General features: G+C 41.5%; 1 protein-coding gene across 6 annotated transcripts in view; it reads right to left on the bottom strand.

Annotated features, from left to right (window-relative positions):
* Nucleotides 1-1,482: 1,482 nt before the first annotated feature.
* ABL2 (ABL proto-oncogene 2, non-receptor tyrosine kinase) overlaps nucleotides 1,483-21,442 on the bottom strand; it is a 121,228-nt gene continuing 101,268 nt past the window's right edge. For 3 of the 6 annotated variants that reach the window (XM_082612746.1, XM_082612747.1, XM_082612749.1), the window contains 9 exons: nucleotides 20,475-20,747; nucleotides 19,089-19,173; nucleotides 17,863-18,040; nucleotides 17,062-17,246; nucleotides 15,903-16,055; nucleotides 14,924-15,013; nucleotides 12,025-12,198; nucleotides 11,009-11,242; nucleotides 1,483-10,699 (listed from right to left, as the gene is read on the bottom strand). In XM_082612746.1, the coding sequence (XP_082468872.1) occupies nucleotides 9,543-10,699; nucleotides 11,009-11,242; nucleotides 12,025-12,198; nucleotides 14,924-15,013; nucleotides 15,903-16,055; nucleotides 17,062-17,246; nucleotides 17,863-18,040; nucleotides 19,089-19,173; nucleotides 20,475-20,747 (2,529 nt within the window). In that variant the 3' untranslated portion in view covers nucleotides 1,483-9,542. Of the gene's footprint in view, nucleotides 11,243-12,024; nucleotides 12,199-14,923; nucleotides 15,014-15,902; nucleotides 16,056-17,061; nucleotides 17,247-17,862; nucleotides 18,041-19,088; nucleotides 19,174-20,474; nucleotides 20,748-21,442 lie in introns of all 6 variants that reach the window. The other 3 variants (XM_082612744.1, XM_082612745.1, XM_082612748.1) reach the window with 1 other exon arrangement.

Raw genomic sequence — 21,442 nt, 5'->3', positions numbered from 1 at the left:
CGTGCTAAGCGCTCTATAGCCTAGTCGATACATCATGTAATACTTAACACTTAGGGACCAATTTCATCACCATTTAATGACTGAGAAAATTGGGGCTCTGAGAGGTTAAATAACTTGGGTTAAGTCACAGACCTAGTCAATGAAGGAGTGGGATTCAACCCACTCCTTCCTGGAGTTGGCAGTCCAACTCCAATTCCTATGCATTAATGACTTAATGTTTCTAAAATGATTTTCTTGGCAAATGCCATAGCCTCGGGTGTGGAAAGTGTGTGGAACAATGGGAGGTTGGAAAGTGGGTGGAAACAATGGGAGGTTCTCCTTGAATGACTCTGAAACAAAGCCTTCCTAAACTAAACCAGAAATGCATGGGAGAAAAGGACTGAAAGTGGCGTGTTAAGGAGGTGTATAAACTGATGCTAACAGGGTCAGGGAGGACAATTTTTCCTTTTCCCCTTATAGCATCTTTGGCTGGCCTAATAATTAAATTGACATAAGATTAACAGGAGAAAAACAAAAGTTTAGTAAAATGCATACATGGGAGAGACCCAGGAAAACTAACTCCAAAATGGCAGAAACTATCACCGTAACTACTATTTTCAGCTAAAGACAAAAGCAGATACTGGGGCTGGGAGGTCAGTTATGGATGGTTACCAGGAAAAGCACAGTAAACAATTGTGAGGTTGTTATGCAAATTTAAGTCCTCACCTTCTCCACTGATGAGTTTCTGGAGATTTGGTCATCCTCCTCTTCTTGGCAGAGCAAGGGAGACAGACATCCGTAACAAATGGAGATTTCCCTCACGACTGTAAATCACTCTTACAAAAGGGTAACTTAGTTACTCAGGTTTCGCCTGTGTCTGCAGTTTCTTAAAGATAACCAGCTTAAAATAACCCTTATGCGAAAGAGGCATATTTTGGGGTGGCAAATTCCGCTCCCCTACAACAGCCATTCTGATTGGACCATATGTGTGCATCGCTTGAGTATATCCTACTCATCCAGAATTAAAATGTTACTTCTAAAAGCAATGAGTCATTCTTTTTTTTTTTTTAATTGAAGACCAAGTCAAACAAGACTAGAATGTTCCCTGTGAGGTTCTACACTTACTCCATTAATGCTGCTTTGGCTCAAAACATTTTTACAGCTTATTTGAAGCTGTCCTCAGAATGAACTTTGAGAGAATTAAGCCTCATTTTACAGTCACCTCATGTTGGATGGATGGACAGACCCACACACACATCACCCACCTTATGTATCAGCTGGGTTCCAGATGATGCCTTTGGCCATTTCCAAAACTGTAATCCATCAAAGGGTGAGTAGCCACCCCCATAGAGGACCATTCTAAAGAATATGCCAGAGGGATGCTTGCTAAAATCAGCTTCTTTACCTTACAGATATCTATTTTATGTAGAGAGAGAGAGAAATTATGCTTAGATTACCCATCAGTTAAAATTATAGGAGAAACACTCCAATCACAAGCCCACATTGCCAATAAAATATTGCAACCTTTATTTAAAATAAAACACAAGTTGGCAAGCCTTGTGAGACAACAGGCAGACAGCATTCCCCTTTCAAGGGCCTCATTATTTACATCAAGTTTAACACTGTTAGCAGTTCACAGTCAGACAACAGGGTGAAAGTATTAAATTAGAAAAACAAAACACCTGAAAATATATTACAATAACAATTAAGAACAAATACCTGACAACACTGGTAGTGTGACCCATGACTGATGTGTTTTCAATTAAATCCCATATTGTCTCACTGTGTCCCCTTAGCAATGCACACGGGGGTAGGCCCTCCAGACTTCCCCCTCTGTGCACCCACCACACATACACCTGCAGAGCGTGACCTTTGGTATAAATATTAGGCAAGTTTTAAAGAATCTGAATCATATGTTTTAAGGGCAAACTTCCATCAACCACCTTGAAATGTTCAAACTTATTTTTGCCAAGCAAGCACAAAACGGGGGTTTCTCCACTGATAGTCATGACAGAATCAGACTGCAAAGAAGGAAAAGCGTGGGGTCTACCCAGGAGACGGGGTTCTGAGCACGCATTAACAGCTCAGTCGGCCTGTTCATGGCAAACACACTAACCAGGGCACAGCTTCCATTCACCACAGGGAAAGATCTGATTAACTCCTCTCTCGCTCCCCTCTTTCTTAGTGAGCATGACAACAGTGTATGTACGTAATGTGGAATCAATCGCATGTACCCTCTACACAGATCTGAGATATGAGGGTTTTCAAACATACGCCCTAAAGAACTGTAAGATGAGTACCTCATTGTTCCTTCTAGCTGCTGAATACTCATTTCTCTGAAGGACAATCAGCCTAATCAGGGTGATTTCTCAAGACCTCAGCAAATTTCCCTCATGATGAAGTCCCAAGAGTGGCCATAGTGAAAACTGGTTTGTCAAAATGGAGGAAGGCTGGTTATCTGGCCCTCATCTACCGGAAACATCTGCCTCTTGGCATTCTTGCCACTTACAACACATGGTACGGTACTTCAGAATTGTACAGAACAGAATATGGATTCTCCACCAATGACCCTAAAGCATTGCAGGATCCTGCAGTATCTTCCGAATCAAGAATAAATTTATTTGGCATTATCTGTGTTATTGTTGTGTTAGAATTGCTGAAGACTAATTGCCTTTATATGTGAAAATTTTACTAACCAGAAGTCCCATTCTGCAACTAAAGTTTATGGTGCTTAATTACATGATTTAAAACTCCTATCCTGAGGCTCAGAAGCAAATCTAAGCAAACTCCAACCATATTTCCTTTCTTAAAGCCTGCTGGCATTTGACAGTCCAACTTCACCGTGTTTTAAAGAGTTAACTAGAATGATCCAAGACCTCAAGCCCTGTATGTATAGCTCAGCAGCTTGGAATGACATGCAGCATCCAGAAACTTGCTGCTTCGAGTACAACGATCAAGAAAGAATCTCAAAGAACAGACATAGTCGGTGTGTACGTGTGGGGGGCCTGTCCTTTCAGCTTACAAGGAGACACCCCTTCCCTTAGATGGTCTGCAGGTTTGAAGATCTGCTCACACGCCATCTGTGACCTCAGGCTGAGGTAACAGGGCCTTGCTACTGTGTTCAGGTCACAGAGCAATGGAGAGGGTAAAGGATATAATTTTTCTAGGAGAGGTAAACAATTTCAAATTCATAATTGTACATAGTGCACTTGGAGGGTGGGAAGGGTCCAGTTAGAGCGTCCTCCCCCCAGCTCACCAAGGGGATGGAGAAAAGTGCAGCAATCTACCAAATCAGCCCCCCGTGTGGAGAGAACATCTCACTGACGGGGGCTTTGAGCCACTGCTATCAAAAAGTTCATTTCCACCAGTTTTAGTTTGATAATTGTGCAACATCAACCTAGCTGACAATCTTTTCCTCTGCAAAACACATGAAACCCACCTGTGAAGGCACAATCCTCTAGGAATGATCTCTACCACTCCAAGTCAGCCCAGAATCAAGATGACCTGCCCAGGCCTTCTCACCCGGAGAGAAACATTGGATCTTCTTACCCTGATTATCACAGGGTGGAATCTTCCCTAATTTCCTGTCCTTTGGATCTAGGATATTGAGTCAGAAGTGAAGGAAATATCATGCACACTTGTTATCTCAAGATACAACAGAACATATACATACACCTCAGGTGGGTAGCATGGAAACCAGCAGCCCCAGAGCAGAAACTCATCTTTTGGGACATTGCAGTAAACTTCGCAAAAGACAGGGTGGAGCTAAGACAGTCACTTGGGTAGATGCTCTGGAGCAGGGTGCAGCTCATTCCGCAGCCCTGAAATCTGCCCCCCGCCCCTGCCAAGTAATACAGGAGGGCAGAGGATGGCAATGAAGTTCTGGCTGTAATAGAGCTGCAACAAAGCAGGTAACAGTAATTGTTACTCCAGGCACTGTTGGCTTGCCAAAAAAAGCTAGCCTTGTATTATATTTTTAAAAGTCTGATAGCTGGAAAACTGGAACTCTATCCTGACTGTTAAGAGTGAGACAAGTTTCAGAACCAGCCCAAGGCCTCTCCTCTCTGACCAGTGAGGCCTACAGCAATTTCCCTGTGTTGTCACGTGAAGGTACAGGCAACCTTAGGGCTGCCTTTCCCTATTTCTCCCCTGCTCCCACATGCCCCAGACTGAAGCAGGAATTCACAAAAGAACTGAGCTACCAGCTTGACAGAAGCTACGACAGAGATTTAGATATCTGACGTCCACCAGTACAGACGAAGAAACTCATGTCCGGAGAAACTCACCTAAAGATGACTGGTCTTGGATGCTTGGAGCACGGCCAGAGATGGCTCCCAAATCCAGGTAGAACAAGTTAATGTAAGCAAGATGAGGAAACCCCAAAATCATCAAGAATAAAAATGTAGACAACCCTGTCAGCTCAATATGGACCCCTGTGGGAGCACAGCCTGATAGTAACAATGACATCGGTAGCAAAAATGGAAGGGAGTGGGAGAGGTCAGAATGCAGTAGAGCTACAACTCAGGTGTGGCCACCAATGCAATTTACTCTTTTTTAAATTATTTAATAGGTGAGTTATGTTCAGCTACTCCTCTTAGGGGGGAAAAAAAAAACAGGCATGATGAATATCAAGCTCATCTACATCTGGTAGGAAATCCCAGAAAAGTAATTCCCAAAGTGCACTGGTTCTACAGCCATCCCATCTCTGCCCCCCACCAAAAAAACCCCAACAAAACTATGCAGGACATAGGTTAAAAAAGACACTGTCAACATGAACAGGTAACGAGTCTGCTCCCACCATATTTGGGGGACTAAATGGCTGAGCATGTGCTGGACAAACGTTCAAGGATGAGAGGGCCTCACTCTTCTTGAGTCAAGGTCCCTAGAAGAGCTTCTTTGTTCTAGAGTGAATACATGTTACTATTTTTTAAAGATCATAATTAAACCAGAAAGTTGGTCCCCAGTTTTCTGAAGTTATTCAGCACTGAGCTACAATTTTAGCAAAACACTTACTATACCTGCACATATTCATTTAGCAGTTTCATATTTATAAATGTGATAAATTACAGAGCTGATTGTTCATATATCTGCATTTTCAGGTCCCCCACAGGCAAAAGCTTGTAAGTCAATCAACATCTAATTAACTGTTTTAACTTCTCAATAGACATTAATAATACAACTTTATAGTTATATTACACTTGATACTTTTCTCAAAGTGCTTTCATATACATTACCTCAGTTATCAAAATGATATGGAACAATAAAGTTTGCTTTTTTTTTTTTAAGAAAAAGGAATGTAGGACTAGGTTTTTTAAAACTTAAGTTGTTGTTTCTTTATTACAAAGTGCAGATTGCTGTGTCGCTGAGGTCTGTCCAAAAGAATGACCCCATATAATTTTTTAAATTACTGAGTTCTACTGAATGCCTGCTTTGCTAGTGTTGCCATTACTCAACATTCAAGTCCCTTAAGGTCAGGGAGTGCCAGGAACGTGTGCTTTAGAAAGTGTGCAGCACTGTGCAGACTGATTGTCTAAATGAGCCACTTTTTTCTGCAGCGTCTCACAAGGCAACAGGAATGGTGGAAAGACCCCACAATGAGAAAGTGAATAAGACCCAACTCTAGCCTTGGCTCTGCCACTAATTAACTGCTCTGAGAGTATGGGCAAGTAACTTAACCATCCTCTCTTCCAATTTCTTAAGCTGTAAAAAAAAAAAAAAAAAAAAAAAAAAAAAGAGCTGGGGTATTGCTAGTGTTCACACAGTGTTGGGTGTCTGAAACACCTGGAGAGATTCTTGGAAAACACACTGGCTGAGACCCAACCCCACAGTGAATTCTTGATCTGGGGTGAAGCCAACGCATCAGGTTTTTTGTTTTTCTTTTTTTAAACCCCAGGGAATTTTGTTGCACATCCTTGGCTAAGACTCACTGGAATAAGCGTTAATAATAACAGTAGTAGCAGTTAACATTTATGGAGTACTCATTACATGCCAGGCACTCAAGCTAACTATCCTACACACATTATCTCATTTAATTCTTACAACAACCCTGAGGTAGTTACTATTATTATCCCTGTTTTCCAATGAGGAAACTAAGGCCCAGGAAGGTTAAGTGACTTGCCTTCTAGACTGGCTTTAGAGTCTGAACTCTTAACCACTATCTAAACTGTATCCTGGAAGCTCAAAATCTCCATGATTTTGTTAAATAAATATGGGTGGTGCCTTAGGAAAGTCAGCATTTTATTAACTGGGCACTATTTCACTAGCTAACTTGCAACTGAATTGTAAGAAAATTCTAACTTAAACCCCATAATTCAGCTGAGAAAGGGTCTCCACTATAAGAACCTCAATGTCATCTGGAGAAATACTGAATAAATTTCTCAGGGCCAATTTTTTTTTAAGGCTATATCTCTGAAAATCATGATGGAGGTCTGTAGGAAAATATACACATTTTAATTTTACACAAAGCCTTTTAAGAAAATACTTCACGTAAAGCACAATCAAGATGTATTCTAAACACTGCATTTTAAGGTAGTAAATCTAAACTGAAATCATATTATCTGTGCATGAAAAGACTGAAGCTGTGGTAACCCCAAAGGTATACAATACGTATAACCACTTTAGAAAGTTTTCAACACCTCGTAGAAGGGCTCTTGCTATCATCTGCTTTGTTTTCAAACCAGACAGAATTAAACTACATTTTTAGTTTCTAAAAGCAGTTTTCTCTGCTTTGAATTCAAACTTTTAAATTTACCTATGGTTACTTTAAATATCTGGTCCTTTTCAAGTAGCTAATGGAAAACACCTAAGTTACACTTTTATAGTAAGTTGACAGTGCCTCTTTAACCTGAACCCTGAGCCCTCAACTCCTGAAGCTACGCAGTGAAAGCATCACGTGGCTGGGTGTGCTACAACAGTCAATGCTACTCTTGACAGTGATGAGAAAAAAATCCATTCTATTCATAAACGTACTGAGCACCTACTGCGGACGAGGCAGAGCCAGGTGCGGCCCCTGAGAAAGGCCCAGCCCCCACCCTCAAAGACGGTTCTTCGATGAGAAAACCAGGGAGCTTAAATACACTCAGTAGTGTTCCTCCAAGGCTTATTTTCAGAGCTCTCAAGGAAAGATCCCTTGCTTTAAAAAAAAAAAAAAAAAAAAAAAATCCCCTGAACAACAATTAGAATCCCTCAAGTTGCATCCACAATGACAGGGATAAACTTAAAAAGCAGCATAACAATATTCCAAAGTTTTAGCTTTCCCTGCCCCACCCTTAAAAGGCTAATTGCTAAAACGATTTCAAGTTTATGGAAATATATGATGAAGGAGAGTGGCAAAGAAGAAGGTAGAAGGACTGTTGGTTTTTAAATCCAAGTTAAAGGGAACTCTTCCAACCATTACAGGGGGATTAGCCAGACACTAGTTGCCTGTGCTCCACCTGTAGGTAACAGACAGACAGGGATCACCCAACCCCTGAAAGGAATGTCCCGTATTGTCTCCTCCCTTCTTATCCTTCTCTTGGCCTGGGACTCGTCTGGAACACCCACGGTAAGAACCAGTTCCTTTCTTTCTAATGAAAACTAAATTTCCTCCTTGGTCAAAGATGCCAAACTCTATCCAAAACGCTTTTTCCCCCTTAGTATTCTAGCCCAATTAGTATAATCTCAGCAGTTTTAAATTTCATTATCTGCTGCTGAGCAAAGAAGAGAATGAAAAACTTGTATTCATATATAACAATACTGCACCGAAGAGTTTTCCAGAGAGGCTCTCAAAGGGATAACTATACACTTATTTGCAAAACACCCTTGAGAACATGTATCATTACCTCCATTTAATAGATTAAGAGACGGGGCTATGGCCTGACAGTGGATCGATGACAGAGCCAGGAAGAAAACTCACTGTTCATCAATGTTGAATTCCTATCTTCCTAAGTTAATATTCCTTTGGGAGGAAAAAATAATGTATTTTTTTTAATTATTGCGTTCTCCTTGGAGGCAGGAATGGAGGGGGCATAAAGTTCTAAAAAGAGAATGAAGTGGTCACTGGAATTAGACCTGATATCAAGAGTATTAATAATATCTAACCAGTTAGACTTGGTTCTAAATTAAGAAGCGATCCTAATTAACTTCCATAACAATAACTGAATAGGGAAGGAAAAGGAACCATTAGGTTTCTGGGATCTAATTGGTGTCCCCCGAAAATAACCTGCTCCTTCAACTATGCATTCTTAAAATAGAGGTGAAATGATAAAATAAATATCAAAGAATATTCCCAATATGATCTTTACAAACAAGCACAACCATTGGCAGGGGGAATATGTGAGAGGAGAAAAGCATGTGAGAATAATTTAGGGTGATTCATTTGAAACCGTACAGAGTGAGAGAATGCGTCTCCCTATTCTCTACCTAGACTGGGTCTAAGGTGATAAGGGAGGGAGGGGAAACAGCCATTAGGACCAAGCCAGCTTCTCCTCTCAGTCACAGACCTCTGGGCTGACCACTGGGTTTCAAGAAGACACCCTTTCCCTAGCATTTTAGTTGATAAAGAAACATATAGCTGCTCAAGTCCTTTGCCAGTATGTCAGTATGCAGGGGCACTGTAACAGAAAAGGATTCCCCTGTGAGACCTGTACATGACCATCGTTTTCAATAATGTTCAGTGTTGGTTAATGCCCTGAATGCTGCCAGGAATAAAGGAAGACAGCCTGCCCAGCAAGGGGCAGAAAAGAATCACCAAAGAGACTCCTATGCCTATGGTTTACAAGATAGGCACCAACAAGCAGAAAGCCGATCCTGATCCATTTGGAAACAATATACTAGCCTGGGAGAAGTGGCTTCTGCTAAGTAATGTAAGATTTTGGGAGAAGGTTTCAATCTCCCTAAATATACTTCCTAGCATTCTTTACCTCCTGTACCAATTAATACACCAATAGAAAACAGGACAGGAGCATACTGACGGAGCCACATTTCCCAGTTTTGCATCTAGCCATCTGATCTGCAGTTCTTACTGCAGCAGTGACCTGTGGAAGCGAGGCTAACAGCAGCTCCCAACAGCCTTGAACAAAACTTCTCTTGGCACATTCCCAGCTTTCTTCTGTCCCACCCAATCAGTTAGATGAGTTGGAGCATATCACCATTAGTACCTACTAGGGCCCCAAGTCAATTCCCTTCCGTGTGGTGCAGAATGAGTGCCACAGCCAACGCACTGTCTGGGCACGGTCCCTGCGGCCCTGCTGGAGCAGCCCTAACCAGCTCACATCACTCCAGGTAAGAACGGGCTGGATTTGGTTCTTCATGGCACGACATATGCATGTTCCCTGATGTCCCAGTGCAGCTTCCAATCCGGTCCACAACTGCCCTGCCCCCATCTATTTTCCCTCTCCTATAGGTTTTGCTTTTTGTTATTTTTGAGATGAACCTGTAAACGTGAGAACTCAGAGATCTGAGGTACTTCACAGAAACACACTCAAGTATCAGTCTTCCACTTTTTGAAACGAGAACACAGGAAAACAAGTCCCTTTTCCTCTCCCCTCAGAAATGTGTGCATCTTCCCACCCGGCTAACGGTGGCTACCTCTGCACCACATCACTGATTTCCTGTACACATGACAGTAAGTTGTTAAGGACAGGGTTTGCCCCGGGCACACCAGCAGCTGCAGAAGACACCTGCAGCTCCTGCAGGCTGAGTTCCAGTTTGCTCACAGCCTCGCGGAAGGCAAATTTGTTGCGAGTTTGGGGGATGCAGTCCACATAGCCTGAGCAGTAGTCGAGCAACTGGTGTCCAGTGTCCACCAGCTGGCTGTTGGGCACAGGTTCCGTGATTGCACTGGACAGTAGGTCAGCACATTCCAGCAGGGCCTCCTTACTGATTTTGTCAGCTGAGATTTTCTCAGCCACCTGTCTGGTTTTTCTCAGAGCCACTTTAGTACCTGCTGTGCCATTGGCCATTTTCACTGGCGAGATGGAAGATGTGGGCAGAGGCACTTGAGGTGGAGGCATTACAGGCCTCCCAGCTTTCCCACTGATGGGCACTGCCCCTGGAGCCGCCTTCTTCCCTCCCTCCTGTGTTTCTGACGTGGGCTCTTCCGTGGAGTCTGAGCACACGGCCGGATGCTGCAGTAGTCTCACCCCTGGCGGCGGGGGTGGGGCACACTTTGGTTTTACCCGGCGGGGTCGGTCCTTGTCTCCGGAGGAAGTGACCTGATGCTCAGATAAGAGCTTGAACTTATTCCCCTGAGAGTCTGTGCCAATGAGCTGCACGTCAGCTGGAGTGTGCTTCAGAGTGGGTGAGATAAGGACTGGCACTTTGTGGTTGTGAGTGGTTGGGAGGACCGCCGCAGCCTTGGCTGGGGCAGCCCAGCCTGTCTGCTCGCCATCCTCTGGGACTCCAGCCATGCCAAGTCGTGCCCCACCATTCCTCTCTCTGCTCTTGGGGGCAGCTGCCACTCCAGCCACCCCCAGCCCTGGAGAGTCCTTCTCTGTAATGGCTGGATCCCCAGAGGGGGTTCTGAGAGGAAGAGCGGTGGCTCCTCTGGGCAAAAGTTTGGCTTTTGGTCTCTCCCTGGTTGGAGCGGCACCTTCCTCTGATTTTTTGGGAAGCATGTCATTGGCCCTATCCACATTCTCTTCTGGCTGAGAAGAGGTGGACACCGTCCTTTCCAGCTGGAGTTTGGACCTCTGGCAGTTCCTGGGAAGGGTCATTGCCATCCTATCCTGCTCTGGAAGCCCTGAGGACATGGAAGATGTAGAGTTTGACCTTGGAAAAGGCTTGGAAGTGTCATCACTGGCTGTGGGTTTACCTGCTCGTAAGCCCAGTGTCTTTTTGATTAAGCGTGGTGTGAAGAAGCCTGTGATGCCAGACCACCCACCCCCAGCAGCACCACTGCCCCCACCCCCACCACTGTCGTCATTACAGAGGTTCCTCTGTGCAAAGCTACCCCCATAGCACTTGGGTGGCACCAGATTCGCCTCTTGCTGGGCAGGAGTAAAAGAGAACCCATCAGCATGCTGTAGAGAAGCAACAGATGAGAAGTTACCCGTGAGTTCATATTTCTTGTGGGGCTGATTCTCCATTTCTCGGAAGGAGCTGCTGCGTTTGGGGGGTGTGGGAGCATTTCTCTTTTTCATGAAGGAACTGAAGAAGCCTCCCTTCCTATCTCTGGTGAAGCATGTCTCTTTAGCGTCTTCCAAGAGGCTGCTGGGGGACTTGTCTCTTTGCTTTCGAGGCAGTGCTGGGGACCCACTGGGGGCCTGTGCACTTCTAATGAACCCTGATAAAAAACGGCCAATCAGTAATGTGAAAAATAAGAAGTGACTATTTGAGTTACTAAGGCTGAACTGTAAGAGTGCTGTCGGCATCTATTAAATGTCAAGTGTTAGCAGGACTCAGAGGAAACTAATAAATACATTATCATTTCACACTATTGTTCCAAATGCAATATGGGATATAAATGGAAAGAAATAATCCGCTGGTTTTTACCTCGGCATTCAACGTTTCTCTAGAAACTACAGCACAACCTGGCTTCATCTATCAGACTCAATGAAGAAATTTTTGCCGGAACTGTAAAGACAGTAACTATTTGGGAATCAGGAGTTTAGGAAATGGACTGGGAGGCAGAGTTGTATGCTGGACGAACAGATCAGGACTACTAACACTGGCAATGCAGAGCTGAGGACTAGAGTGGTAAAGAAAACAGATGCCAGCCACACTTTCCTCAGGGAAGATGGGCAGGAAAGTGGAAATAAAAGCATCATACCCCAAGGCTCTTTAAAAAAGGCAGTTTGGGGGCTTCCCTGGTGGCGCAGTGGTTGAGAGTCCGCCTGCCGATGCAGGGGACATATGTTCGTGCCCCGGTCCAGGAAGATCCCACATGCCGCGGAGCGGCTGGGCCCGTGAGCCGTGGCCACTGAGCCTACGCGTCCGGAGCCTATGCTCCACAACGGGAGAGGCCACAACAGTGAGAGGCCCGCGTACCGCAAAAAATAAATTAAAAAAAAAAAAAAATTAAAAAAAAGGCAGTTTGACTCTACCTGCCTAGGGACTCATTCATACCTGGTGCTGAACTGGAAGCAGAATTTTCTGTGGCATCTTGTGGCCCTTCAATATTCTCCTTGTTCTCTCCCTGTTTCTTCAGCGTCCGGGTCTTAGAAGGAAGTATAGGTAATCGGGGCAGATATGGAACAACAGATGAGGAGGAGGCAGCTCTCCCAAGCTCCTCGGCTACCTCTGTGAGGATGGCAAGGGGAATGATAAAAAGAACAATTTCATGACCAAAAAATGGGAGTTTCTCTTTTCAGAAAGGCATACAACTGAGAAGAACTGAAGAATGGAGTATAAAATATTTAAGTGGAATCACACACTATGTACTCTTTGTGTCTGGCTTCTTTTGCTCAGCATTCTATCTGTAGATTCATCCCTGTTACTGCATGTGGCAGGGGTTTTTCTTGTTGCTGTGTATTGTTCAAACGCATGAATACACCAAAATTCATCCATTCTCTTCTTCATGAATATTTGTTTCTAGTTTTTGGCTATTATGAATATACTGCTAGGGACATCCTATCGTACTATGTGTCTTTGGCTTCACAGTGGCATGCACGTCTGCTGGGTATAGGAGCAGGAAGGTCACAGGGGGCTCATAAATTCAGCTTTGTTGTGTCTTGTCAAACCTCCCCAAACTGGCTGGACCAATCTACATCCCCACTAACTTGTATGAAAGTTCTGGTTACCATGCATGCTTACCAAAGTTTGATGTTAGTTTTTTTTGTTTGATTTTAATTTTAGCCATTCTGGGATAGATGTGTAGTGGCCATCTCACTGTTTTATTTTGTATTTCTCTGATGATGGGTGATTTTGTGTGCTCATTGGTCATTTGGATATCCTTGTTTACTAAGCGCTTGTTCAGAGGTTGAACAAAGCAAACGGTTTGCACATATTTTTATTTTCAGGTTGCGCCTGGCATAAAAAGGTAGATAAAATCCATTCCATTTCATGCCAGTGAAGCAAATGAGGCTCCTGAAAATGTGTTCACCCCATTAGTAAGCCTCAGCTGATTAAAAGCGGTCATGGGTTTTCGGCTTTTACTAATAAGGCAGACATACTTTGCTATTCATTCCTGAACAAAAATGAAGTATGGATCAATTAAATTGTGAATTTTTGTAATTAATTTACAACTTTTTTTGGTAATTATTTTTCAAAACTGACCCCCCACAAGCGTGGGGACATGGCACATAACCCAAGCCATGCCAATGAGATTCCTTTCTTACAGAGCAGCTGCGAGACAGACATGAGGATGCTGACAACTGTGTTCTATGCCACCTGGAGGATTTGGAGGATGAGATTAACGTAGAAACAAATGTAAAGAGATATTGGGTGGGAGAAGGTGTGGGAAGGAAGGAAAGAGAAGAGGGAAAGAGACCTGAAGCTATTTGAGTCCATGGCTTCAAGTGACCCTGAGGTTAGTGCCATCCCTGCTTTTCCATGGTTTGGTTATGAGGCAATAAATCCTCCTCTTGTTGCTTAAGAAAAGTTTGAGCTAAGTTTCTTTCACTTACAACCAATATACATCCTTTTAAGGTAAGAACTGTGTCTTATCTCTATGTCCTCAGACCTAGTATAGTGCTTACCACAGATTAAATACTTAATAAAATGTGGGTTAAATAATGTTAAATTTTTTGCTTAGCAATTTTTAATTGAAATTAGCTTTGAAAATTGATACGGTTACTTTTCTAACAGGATATAACATTTTCAAGAGAAGCAGCAATATTTAGCTAAGGATTCAACAGAAGTTAAACGTTTACACAGAGCACCCAATTCTTTGACCCATATTTACGACTTCTACCACTTTGACTGCATAGGCTATAAAGCGACAGAGGAAAGAAGAGTGCTGCGATAGGCAGCTGCTCAATCTGGCCCAAAGGGCGAGCTGTGCCCTCCCCAAGCTGCAGAAGTTCCATACATCAAAGGACGAGGATGAAAATACTTTTCATTAAACTTTGGTGTTGTACTTCTTCCTTTCTTCTTACCTAGACATGATAAATCACTAAGGGAAGCAGACAAAAATCAACTTAGCTGATTTCCTCTTCTAACATTTTTAACTTGAACTTAAACAGTAAGTTCTCTGTTCAATTATGAAGAAAAAAAATTGAAAAATATGTATACAATTCTGGAACTACACCAAAATGTCTAACAGGCAAGTATAACTAAGAGTTGTTTGTTTTTAGCTCTCAAGGAATAGTCTCCCTCTCTTTATAACAAGTAAGTTTATTGTTTCACTTTTGCAGATAATTTTAAAGAGACATTATACACAGAAGTAGAAAACTTCCTGTATGTGTCCATATACTTGTTTGTTTTTTAGATAAGAAAAAGATTCTCACTATTCATAGGTTAACGTTCTCATTCTAAACTTTGTGTCAATATATTTAAGAATATCATTTTAACTACTCAATTACATGGATATAATAATTAGCACACTAAATATTTAGAATGTTCTTAATTTTCCAATATTATAAACTACACTCTGATGTAACATCCTTACAGCTAAATCTTTGTTCATACTCTTAATTATTTCCTTAAGATCTATTTCCAGAAATGGAATTTCTGGATATTGCTTTTATGACTTGGTTCTGCCTTGATAGGTGTGGTTTAGAGAGTTGAAATATTTTTCATTCTCATTTTTTCCTCTTCTCTTTCCTGCATTGTGTTAATGCTTAACCACTGAACTTGAACTTATTCTCTTCCTGAAAAGACTGAATTAATTTCTAATTAATATGAGCTAGAGACACAAAGATACAGCTTAAAATAGAAAAAAAAAAGCAAAACAATAATAAAGGCCAAGAATTCAATATCTTGAAATGGAGTCCCAAATTATAAGAATCTATAATTTTTGAAATGTTTTTATCATCCCCAGCAGTCAGAACTAGCCACCACTGACAGTAAATCACCAGATTCTCACCTTCAGAAATGCTGGAGTCATGGAACATGGTTTCAAAAGCTTGATGTGTTTCAGCAAAAGAGGGCCTGTCGGCAGGGCTCCACTTCCAGCCTATGTAACAAAAGAAGAACAGTATTAAAATAGCTTCTTGCAGGAATTAAATATTCAGGGGCACCCTGATGGTGAGTTCCATGCATTAGGTCACATGCTTGTTTAAAGCAGAGTTACAGCAAGTTCACAATGATAGTGAGGCAGCTGTTTCTTAGTTCCAGACTCAGAGGTGTGATGAACCCACTTCCTAGGGCCAGTCCTTCTATGTAGCCTCAGCTCCTATTCCCTCTACTATAGGATGGAGAAGGGTGGGGAGATGGTTTAGAAAATGACAAGTTTTCTTCCAATGGAAAAATGAAAAGTAGTAAAACCTGTCTTTAAACTCACTCTTATAATCAGTTGTACACATTTGGAAACGTAACAGTATATCAGAAAGGTGGAGCTTGGAATTCACATTTGACAAAGACAGGGCAGTAGGCAACACCAACGCTCAATGGGAAAATAACAAGACATATTCAAACACACTGCAGTTTAATTCACTACTCACCTTCCTACTTTCTCATCTTTAAGAAGTCAGATGCTTTTGTTTATTCATCACAGAACTCAATTTCATGCATTCTCCATAGTCTTTAACAATCATCATTTTGTGTAGCTGAAAGCAGCCCTCCCCTACTTAATCTCCAAACCCAATTTCTTATTATCCTATTATATATGCAAATTTTTGTGGAAAATTGGGTGAATATTTGGGCCACAGAGAATGACTCTTCGGATTCCAATAAGACTCATTGGTACAGCATACGATATCCCAACTGGCTGATCAATGACTAACTCTATGTCATGAGGCTGGACACAATCTTAAAACACTGAGAGGAAAAATGTTTTCCATTTTGTTAATCATCCTGAATTGCTCACTTAAACCTTCAAAATTAAAATATGCAAAAATACTCACATGCTCTCATAAGTTCATACACCTTAGGGGGACATCCTTCAGGCTGTTCCATTCGATATCCTTTTTCCAGTAGATCATAGACCTGAGACAGGTCAATACCTGGATATGGTGACATTCCATATGTAGCAATTTCCCACAAGAGCACCCCAAAAGCTGCAAAAGGGATGAAAAAAAAAGAGCTTTATATTTCTTCTGATTTATTATTTATTTTATACCATTAGGTAACTTCTCTTTCAAATTGTGGGTAACATTCACACTATTACAACATTAGTATACTCATAATTCTTACAACATGACTTGTTCTTTGAAGAAAGCTTCCACAGGAACACTTCACTGAAGGAACACTTCACTTTAAAGATAGTTTTCTTTAAATTTCCCAATTTTTATTTGGATTTCCTTTACTTCAATGAGGGAAAATAAACTATGACCATATAAGAAGTCTGGGACATAAGCAAACTATTCTTAGAGCAATTTATGATCCATTTAATGAATTTCACAATTTTTAAGTCAGCTAATACTAGAGGAATAATATAAAAATGGACTCATTTAAAATCAGATAAAATTTGCATGTGAAAAAAGAATTTGCTTGATTTTCTCACAGGTTATTCCTGAGTTTGAGATTTCTGGTAAAATATGCCCTAGAATCCTCAACTATTTCTACTGGCCCACAATCCAAACTTCTAGACTTGTTCTTTCCTCCGAGTCTCTACTAAGTCATATTTCTTTTCAGGGCAGTAGAAACAAGATCAGTTACAAGGACAAATTCTAGATGAAACTTCATCATGCCTTCCTTGAAAAGAGGTTTCTACTCTGTGTCACAGTGCTCTAGAAACAAGCAATAAAGTCTAATGTGGAAAAAAGGGAGCTTCACAGAGAGGATCATTAGAACTTCAGTGCAATATAATACCTAGACTGTGAGTGCTCTGAAGGCAGGGACTTTTTTTACTTTTTTCTTTACAACTTCTTTCTACGGTAAGTGCCTCGCAGATAGTAATGCCTGGCAGATAGTAAATATTTAATAAATGCTTGCTGAATGACTGAAGAAGGATGGGTGTAAAGGCAAAGGATACTGATCATATAAAAGAGAACCTCTAAAGAATTAAGCATTTACTTATAAAGAAAATGACAAAACACAGAAAAATGTCCCTTCCAACCTTACCCCAGACGTCAGATTTAATTGAGAAGGTATTGTAGGCAAGACTCTCTGGTGCTGTCCATTTAATAGGAAATTTGGCTCCAGCATGAGCAGTATAGGTGTCTCCAGTCATCAATCTACTCAAGCCAAAGTCAGCCACTTTTACCACATGGTTTTCTCCCACCAGGCAGTTACGAGCTGCAAGATCTCTGTGGGAAAGAGAAGCCAAATGTGATTCCAATCGGATGGTTCTGGAAAATGGTCATGAATGCTCTGTTATCGGTTCTTTGTGCTACAAGCAGAGTTGATAAGTAACTGTTGACAGATACGGTATTTTATGAAAATCGCTGACATGGTAGAAAACCACTAATTATACATCACTTGTAGAGTACTCATCAAGAGGCGGTTATGTGATGCCACAATAAAGCAGGCTTCAGAAAACGGGTTCCTATTTGTAAGTACAGTGGGATAGGTTTCAGAGGTGAGTAACAGATGCTCTTCTACAAGGTTTCAAGTTCTTTACTAAGACAGAAAGCTATTTTTAAACCTAAGCCGCTAGATGGAGCAAAAAGATCTTGGATATAGTCTTGGGCAAAATAAACAGCTTTCTGTTCTGAGAACAGCAAAGGCCCTGCATTAATACTTTAATCAGAATACACAGTAGGTTTATAGGAAATGACATTACAATGGTCCCTGTGAAAGAGAAAATTACTTTCCTGAGTTATCTGAAAATTTCTGGGAAGGTTCTCATATTCTTTCCTTTATTTGCATGTCAGGCAAGGCAGCTTCATGGTTAATCACAGGCGATAATCAGGTTTTACACACCTATGGATGAAATTCTTCTTCTCTAAATACTCCATTGCAGAAGAGATCTGAGTGGCCATGTAAAGCAGTACAACTGCAGTCACCTCTTCTCGGTTGCATTCTCGGAGATAATCAAGCAAGTTCCCATAAGGCATGTATTCAGTCACAATGTAAAATGGTGGCTCCAAAGTACATACACCTGATAGTTCAAATAGAGCTTGCTTTATTAGTATATATTCAAACACTCCAAACCACTTTGGCAAGAAAAATGGACAATTTTTAAAGTCTAGTTCAGCAGTAATCTTTTCCTTTCTTGCCATGTCATTCTCTGAAAATAATGCAGCAAAGTTAAGAAGCTGGCTCATAGGAAGTCTCTACTTCCATTGATATCACACTCTGGAAATTCACATGCATTTTGAGTATGTGCCTGTTTGAGCAAAAGCAGAGTTACCTGTATTAATTCCATAAGGGGTCAGGACTATCGATACTTCTAGAGTTCTATACATGCCCACAATTCCCATTCTCAACTGCATGCTAACAATGTTTATCTAAAAGTAATAGCAATTGTGCATATGTTGAAGGCTATGTGAGCCCAGACTGTAATAATGCTTTTTAAAAAGATTATAACTGTTTCCATAGTTAAGGATTTCACTAATACATGGAGGACTCCTTGTAAAAAACCAAAAGAAACTACTTCCTTTGGGATAGTTTGGTGCAATGAACACCCGAAGAAACTGGCCCTATTTTTAAAAGGGCAATGGTTTCAGTCAAAGGTTTCTCTGTGATCTGAACAGGTGAGAAGCCAGTCTATCACAGCACAGCACTTTCTGCTTATAAAGGTAAACTGATGGGTGGTCACAATTTTTCATCTTAGTCCTTTGCTTAATGCCTCTTCATGACTATGATAAAAGAAGGACTTTAATCATAGTCCTTTGCTTAATGCCTCTTTATTTTGCAAAAAAATTTGGGACAGTTTTTGGTTTAGTATCATTTTGAATGATTCTGAACTTTGGTCTGGGGCAATTACCATAAGCTGGGCAGTTTTATACATTGCAATCAATCCAGGTCACTGTTTGTTGGGTAATTTTTAAACACAGAGACTGCTGATTAAAACAACAACCATTTATTGAAATAGATTTGTACTAGGAGCTTCCAGCATGGTGATTCAAAAGGAGGATTTGGAGATAACAGGGGATTGGGGGACAAGTATCTTTGAAGAAACCTATGGTTCAGGCAAGCGTCCTCACCTAATAGTTGTACCAGATTAGGATGCTTGATTTCCTTCATCACTGCAGCTTCTTTTAGGAATTCCTCCACCTCCATAGTATCTTCCTGGAAAGGGGGGAAGATAAGAAAGAAAAAGAGGAAAGGGACAAGCCCCATCTTAATCATTTGAGTCAACTCACAATCCTAAAACTTCAGCTTTAAAAGGTGGTATCTTTTGAATATTTTAGCACTTAGTTCAAGAAATTTTATTACAAAATAATATGCTCTATACATGTCCAATTAGGAAAGAAAAATGTGGGCTTCCCAGGTGGCGCAGTGGTTGGGAGTCCGCCTGCTGATGCAGGGGGCACGGGTTCGTGCCCTGGTCCGGGAGGATCCCACGTGCCGCTGAGCGGCTGGGCCCGTGAGCCATGGCCGCTGGGCCTGCACGTCCGGAGCCTGTGCTCCACAACGGGAGAGGCCGCGGCGGTGAGAGGCCCGCGTACCACAAAAAAAAAGAAAGAAAAATGTCTCCTTGAATTTATTCAATATTTGAAACTGGAGTAAAATTTAGTAGGGTGAGTAAAATTCAGCAATCATGTCCTATCACAAGTGAAACACAAAAGACTTGGATAGATAACTCAGTTCTCTGCTAGTTTACTTCCCTAGATACCTCAAGCCTCTGAAAGAGGAGACAGAACAGTTAGCTGTTTACACATTTGTCTTCCTGACAAATTCCTTAAGGAGCAAAGCATATCTGCAAGGCTGTACATACTGTTTCACACTCAGAACAAGCAGTTAATAAGTGCTTGCAAAAGAACTGAATACTACTCATAGGTGAAGAGCAGTCCTTTCGAGTGACATGCCAGAGCTACTGAGGCACAGGAGAAAATCTTCAGAGAATGGAATGAGTGACAAAACTTGTAATTTGATACCAGGATGCTTAAAGGAGAAAGAGGGTGGCATCAGGAAAAAGATTTCTGTGAATATGAAGAACAAGAAAAAGTGATCTAATCTCATGGAGATGGGAGGAGCAAGCAGCAGGGAGATAAAGGACGAAACAAGACAGTGCCCATGATTCTCCAACAATGCATGAAGAATTCTGTCCAGCAGGGGCTGTTCTGAGGAAGGAAAGCAGCTTGCTTTGCTTTTACAAGTAATAATGTACTTCTAACCTCCCACCAAGATCTACATCAACAGCCTCCAGAGACAAACCTTCCCCACATGTGGATTTCACTGCATTTCAGTGAATAATCTGCCCCTGCATTGTCAGCAACGGCACCAGGGTTAATCATCACAATTTGCTGATGTGCTTGGCACCAGTGGGTGGAAAGCATTCCAAAGCTAAAGAAGGGCAAGCTGATATGTCCAAGTGATTCAGCACAAAAGAAAAAGAGGCCTGAAAACTGTAATTCTCAGCAACCCACCTTCAATGTTTTCACAGCAACCGTAAGGCTGTATTTCTTCCAGACGCCAACGTAAACCTCTCCATACTGACCACCCCCAAGTTTGTGCTTCATGGTAATATCTGTTCGTTCCATTTCCCATTTGTCATGGATAGGGGACACACCGTAGACTGTAGGCTTATTACACTTGGGTGCTGGGTAGTGTAGTGTTGTTACCAGTCCATCAGCCACTGTGGAGTGATGGTGAACAAGCTCGGCCAAGGTGCTAAAGCGGCTCTCAGCAGTTACATACACCTGGTGAGGAGAGTGGAGAAAAGCTAAACCAACCTAAAAGAGGTCATTATTTCACTGGTCTTAAGATATGAAAATAAGCAGCACTATTCACAATAGCCAAGACATGGAAACAACCTAAATGTCCATTGACAGATGAATGGATAAAGAAAATGTGGTACCTATATACAATGGAATACTATTTGGCCATAAAAAAAGAACGAAATAATGCCATTTCCAGCAACATGGATGCAACTAGAGATTATCATACTAAGTGAAGTAAGTCAGAAAGAGAAAAACAAATACCATATGATATCACTTATATGTGGAATCTAAAATATGACATAAATGAACTTATCTCTGAAACAGAAACAGAATCACGGACATAGAGAACAGACTGGTGGTTGCCAAGTGGAGGGGGCTGGGGGAGGGATGGAGTGGGAGGTTGAGGTTAGCAGATGTAAGATTTATATATAGACTGGATAAACAACAAGGTCCTATTGTATAGCAAAGGGAACTACATTCAGTATCTTATGATAAAACATAATGGAAAAGAATATAAAAAAAGAATGTCGATATATGTATAACTGAATCACTTTGCTGTACAGCAGAAATTAACACAACATTGTATACCAATTATACTTCAGTTTAAAAAATATCGATTAAAAAATATGAAAATAAGGAATTATCTTATTGAGGTAAATGGAAGAATTAAACCA

Source organism: Mesoplodon mirus, assembly GCF_964341445.2.
Source record: "Mesoplodon mirus genome assembly, chromosome: 3".
Lineage (NCBI taxonomy): Eukaryota > Metazoa > Chordata > Mammalia > Artiodactyla > Ziphiidae > Mesoplodon > Mesoplodon mirus.
Note: the sequence above shows the minus strand (reverse complement) of the source record. Positions and strands in the feature narration are given on the sequence as shown.